Source organism: Octopus bimaculoides, chromosome 30 (assembly GCF_001194135.2).
Source record: "Octopus bimaculoides isolate UCB-OBI-ISO-001 chromosome 30, ASM119413v2, whole genome shotgun sequence".
NCBI classification, from domain to species: domain Eukaryota; kingdom Metazoa; phylum Mollusca; class Cephalopoda; order Octopoda; family Octopodidae; genus Octopus; species Octopus bimaculoides.
Window position 1 is genome coordinate 9,493,614 of NC_069010.1, and position 5,791 is coordinate 9,499,404.

Sequence of the window (5,791 nt, forward strand, 5' to 3'; positions counted from 1 at the left end):
AACCCATTTGGACGGATCGAAATGATTGTCCATTCTGTTGGCGCATTCCTTACTACAATATTTTGGTGATAAAAAGGCAGTCAGCTGGCAGAAAGGTTAGCACACCGGGCGAAATGCTTAGTGGTATTTCGTCTGTCTTTACGTTCTGAGTTCAAATTCCGCCGAGATGGACTTTGCCTTTCATCCTTCCGGGGTCGATAAATTAAGTACCAGTTCCGTACTGAGGTTGATGTAATCGACTGCTCTCCCCTACTCCAAAATTTCGGGCCTTGTGCTTCGAGAAGAAAACATTTTCGTGATAAAAATAGCAGTTCTTACGAAGTTACTTCCCTTCAATTGTGTGTTACCAAAATTTCCTCCTTTGAATCCAGTTGGGATTTTCTTCTCTGGCGTTGAGAATCGTTTACCTTTTGCTGGTTTTCAATCGTTAGACTGCGGCCATGCTGCTGCATCGTCTTGAAGAATTTTACTCCAATGTATCGACCCCAGTCACGGTGATGTAAACACACCAACATTGATTCTCAAGCATTGGTGGGACACACACACATAGGCGCTCGTGCACACACACAGCAAGTTTCTTTCAGTTTCCATCTACCAAATCCACTCAAGGCATTGATTGGCCCATGGCTATAGTAGAAGACACTTGCCCAAGGTGCCATGCAGCGGGACTGAACCCAGAACCATGTGGTTGAGAAGGAAGCTGCTGACCACACAGCCACGTCTGCGCCTACACAGTTAATGCATAATTAATTAAAAACAGTGTAAATTATTAAATAAGCATTAGACTCGAGAGAGTAACCTGCATATTAAATGGTAAAATTCTTCAGATTTCTTTGCAAATATATATTTTCTTTGAGTAATTTTCTGTTAAAACCTAGCTTCAGCTTGTAAAGTGGCCAAAGTAGCCCCTCCCACCAAATAATTTGCCCCTTGGTTACATCTTTCCTCTTCCTCACTACAAAGAAATATTTAACCCATTAGCATTTAAACCGGCCATATCCAGCCGAAAGTATTCTGCTTGTTTTATGTTCAAACTGGCCAAATCTGGTCTCTCACACCAACCCTACAATATCGTTTTAAAAATTAACAGCTACCTCATCAAAATCTCATAGCTACGAGATAATGCATGATTAGTTCAAAACAATGTGGATGAAAAAGCATTAATTTTGGTAGAATAATGCAGACACTAAAGGGTTAAAGAAGTTTGTCTGACAGCCTCCTCAGTTGCTAAAATGGCGAAGGCGCTGCTCTGGACGATGGCAGGGGAGATACCATTCTTGTTTAGCATTAGGTCAGTCATGACCAACCTGTGTTTTATTCAGACATAGTGTATCTTGGACTAAATTATCTAATGTGTCCTCCTTTGTTGTAATTTAGCCCCTGGTCATTCCTGATTTAGTAGACACCTGTGAACAAAGTATTCCAGGTGTGACCATTCCATTTTTTATACAGATATAGTATACCGAGGACTTGTGACAAAAATTTGAAATAATAATAATAATGATTATAATAATGATAATTATTATTAGTGTTAAGGCTATGAACTGGCAGATTTGTTAGCATTCTGGGTGAAATGCTTTGCGGTATTTTGTCTGTCTTTATGTTCTGAGTTCAAGTTCTGTCAAGGGTCAGCTTTGCCTTTCATGCTTTAAGGAGTTGATAAAGTCGAGTATAGGGGTCAATGTAATCAACTTAGTCCCTCCCCCAAAATTGTTTGCCTTGTACCAAAATTTGAAATTATTGATATTATTGTTTACTACTACTACTACTACTACTACTACTACTACTACTACTACTATTACTTCCAGGTATAATGGACACAGCCTCCAACCTCCCGTACAAATGTGAGTCGATTTGCAGCTTCTGTAGTCGTATGAAGCGGGGACGTATCTATATGTGTGCCCGGCGAGAGGGCTACAATGTTGTGTCCCTGGGACAACACTTGGACGACCTCGCTGAAAGGTAAAGTTTCAAACTGACAGTCCTTCATTGTATTTCCCACCACCATCCTCCTCCTCCTCATCATCATCATCGCTATTGCCCATGTTGTCATCATCAACATCATCACCATCATTACCACCACCACCACCACCACCATTATCTACATCAACTGTTTTGCATTAGCCATATTACAGTGGTCCATGCATTATAAAGCCACACAACTTATATCTTCTATAGTTACACTGTATATTGCAAAATGTGACTCCTATCTATGTTTTCTACATTACAATCTCTGTATTTCAAAATGTGACCCCCACATATCTGTCTTTTCTAGTTACACTCTCTGTATTACAAAATGTGACCCCCATATATCTGTCTTCTACATTACAGTCTCTGCATTACAAAATACGACCCCCCCCCCACATATCTGTCTTTTCTAGTTACAGTCTCTGTATTACAAAATGTGACCCCCACATAACTATGTCCTCCACAAGTTAAATAATATTCTATGTTCTTTAAATCTTTCTCTCTTCTCTTTTACAGTTTCCTTATGTCTTTCTTCCACAATGGAATCATGAGGACCATGAAGGCTCATTACACAGTTCAGTGAGTACAATACAATCTCCTGCCTTTGGTGTTTCTTTGTGTGTGTGTGTGTGTATAAATATATGTATATTAATTTTTAAGTCAAGTAATATTTAAAAACAATTTTACACTAAACTGAAGAATTACTCAATACTTTTTGTAGAGTAAATATTTATACTTCTTCCAGAAGAGTGGTGATGATAGTGACTTCGCAGTTTCATCCTGCTAGCTTTTATCAGCTAACCGGCCGAAACTTTGAAGTTTCTGTGGACATTAAATGATAGTGATGATGATAGTATAATTCTGGTCTTGCAGGGATAACGACCTCCGAGTTATTCGACCTTTGGTTTATGTCAGAGAAAAGAACTTACGAAGGTTTGCTGAAAAGGTAAAAACTAGAGAACATCCCTCTTTCAGTACATCTATTTGTCTGTTTGTCTATTTGTCTGTTTGTCTATTTGTCTGTTTGTCTATTTGTCTCTCCATTTATATATAGGTCAGACTATTTCTGTCTGTTTCTACAGCTGGATGCCCTTCCTAATTCCAGCCACTCTGAGAGTGTAGGGGCTGCTTTTTATGTGCCTCCAGCACACTGGTTGTCAAGTAGTGATGGGGGGGGGACAAACACAGACACATTCACTCCCTCTCCATACAAACACACCCTCACACCCCCTCTCATACACACACACACCCTCACACCGACACACACAATGAACTGCTTCCAGGTTCCATCTGCCCTAAACCCACTCACAAGGCCCTTCATTGGTTTAGGGCTGTATTAAAGATGCTTGCCCAAGGTGCCACACGGTGGGATTGAACCTGAAACCATGCAAGCTTCTTACCACACAGCCATACCTGCCCCTATATTTACTTTACATATGCTCTTTGCCAGCATCTCCAGTGACATCATGTGACCGACCATGTGACTCTCCTCTCTCTCTCTCTCTCTCTCTCTCTCTCTGCAGAATCAACTTCCTGTCATCAGTGAGAATTGTCCAGCCTGTTTCGAAGCACCAAAGGTAAGATGGTGGTCACAGAATTGAGGGTGGGAGGTGTTTTTTTTTCTTTTTAGCACAATGTATCTAGGATTACATTATCCAATGTGTGTTGCTAGGTTTTACCAGGTTCATGGTGAAAAATTATAATAAATTATAATAAATTATAATAAATTAGGTTGGGGCTGCAGGTGTTATCTGTTATCTTGTTACTTGTTTCAGTCGTTAGACTGTGGCCATGCTGGGGTACAGCCTTCACGAATTTCAATCGAATGAATCAAGCCCAGGACTTATTTTTGGTTTTTAAACCTGGCACTATCAATCTCTTTAGCCAAACTGCTATGTTATGGGGATGTAAACACACCAACAGCGGTTTTCATGTGATGGTGGGGGACAAACGCAGATACAAAGACACACACACGGTAGGGTTCTTTCAGAGCATATACACTCGAATCGTGTGGTCCATTCATGGCACTTGATTTATAACTCAGAGATGTGAGTTCAAATCCTAGGTCTCAGTACATGTGTATTTTGCTTTTTATTTTTTGCTGTTATTTCTAAAAGGCCTTACCTCCATGTAGAGCAAGGATGGGTAACCTTCTTTAAGATGTGGGCCACAGGAGATGTGGTTCTTCAGGCCACACTATTGTAGAAGTTTCCCCTGTGTTGTTGCTGTCTCCTCTGTCGTATAGATAGTGTCGTGTTAATGTCTTGCGACTTTTATTGCAGGAACGTCACCGAATGAAACAACTGTTGGCAGCACAAGAACTCCTCTTCCCGAAGATCTACAACAGCATGAGGTCTGCAATGACACCTATTATGGCTATCAACAAAACTGGCTTTAGTTCCAAGGAGCTGTTTGGAGTGATGCACAGACAGGAAAATGGTGATGAAGAAGAAGACGATGATTGAGTACCATGGAGAGAGCAATTCAGCGGAAATCTACAGAAGCAGCACGAGATGTGTAATGAGATGTATCGAGGTTATTAATCAGACTGGATTTAGTATGAGCGAATTACAGTATTTGTTGGCATAAGAGACTCATTGCTGTATAAAATGCACTGCAATTTCAGCAGAACAGTCAGGAAAAAAAGATTTTAGAGTAATAAAGCCTATGGGAGATGCGACTTTGCATATAGGACCTGGGGTAATTTTTTGGTAAAGTATGGTAATTAACCAGCAGCATCGCTAGGGTTGATGGTGTGACACCTGGTGCTGTAATTCTTAAACTTTTGTACTGATTTTTCTTTCTATAAATCTCTCAGTCCTCTTAAGAACTAGAGATTTTAGTGAAATGCAGTTTGTCCAATAAAAAAAGTATTGAACGAATGTGAATAAAATTTGGTCATACAATCTAATGACTGCACCATGTTACAGGATTTTTGTCCTTGGCTAGCAACTGTTATTTCCACATTTGCTGACCCCCTAGAAAGTATGAAAAAATGGTTAATATTTCCTTCAAACTTTGCTATTGTTACAATATTCATTCAAACCTCAAAGAATCCCTTTCAACACATGGTTATGATGCTCCCCCTCTACTCCTCTTCATGATCAGAGATGCATATATCGTCAGCCACCAAGGGACATGCTCAACTGGTTATGGTCAAGTGACTGACAAGCAAATCTGTGGTATTGAGCAGAATAGTTGCTATAACGATATTTCTGCTTCAGCAACTCAGCATTGTATCTGTGTGAAATGTAATGGGAAATAGGTCAGTTTGAAAACATTGATGTGCAGGGTGACAAAAGCAGAGTTTGAAGGAAATAAAAGTCATTTCCTTTGGTTACCAGATAAAAATCAAATAAGAAATAACACTTATTGACCAAAGACGAATAATAATAAAAATTTTATTACACTATGCTGGTGGTGTACATCGTGAATGTGGTTTTTTTCTTGTTGTTCTTTGCCTGTTGTCATGTCATTTTCACCTGTCCAGGTAGGTTGAATACAGATAAAGTGATTACACAGAAATGTTTTCACATATTTTTACAGCATTGATTCCTGGGCCTCAGTTTCCTAATTAAATCGTTAATAAATTATTAATAAATAATGCCACTGACTTCTTAATCATTGCTTGAGATATTAATTTTATTCAGTAGTTTTTTTTTCGACTTCACTGGTGCCAGTGGTATGAGAAAAAAACACCCAATACCCTCTGTAAAGTGGCTGGCATTAGGATGGGCATCCAACCATGGAAACTATGGTGAAGTAGACAATGGAGCATGATGCAGCTCACTGGATCTTGTCAAACCATCCAACCCATGCCAGC

The 5,791-nt window shown here is 39.6% G+C and overlaps 1 protein-coding gene across 1 annotated transcript in view; it reads left to right on the forward strand.

Moving 5' to 3' along the window:
• Positions 1-5,574, forward strand: part of LOC106878996 (uncharacterized) — a 20,722-nt gene extending 15,148 nt beyond the window's left edge. Inside the window, exons 21-25 of the mRNA XM_014928377.2 lie at positions 1,809-1,962; positions 2,485-2,547; positions 2,842-2,914; positions 3,492-3,545; positions 4,251-5,574. Coding sequence (XP_014783863.1) covers positions 1,809-1,962; positions 2,485-2,547; positions 2,842-2,914; positions 3,492-3,545; positions 4,251-4,433 — 527 coding nt within the window. The 3' untranslated portion in view covers positions 4,434-5,574. The remainder of the gene's footprint in view (positions 1-1,808; positions 1,963-2,484; positions 2,548-2,841; positions 2,915-3,491; positions 3,546-4,250) is intronic.
• Positions 5,575-5,791: the final 217 nt, after the last annotated feature.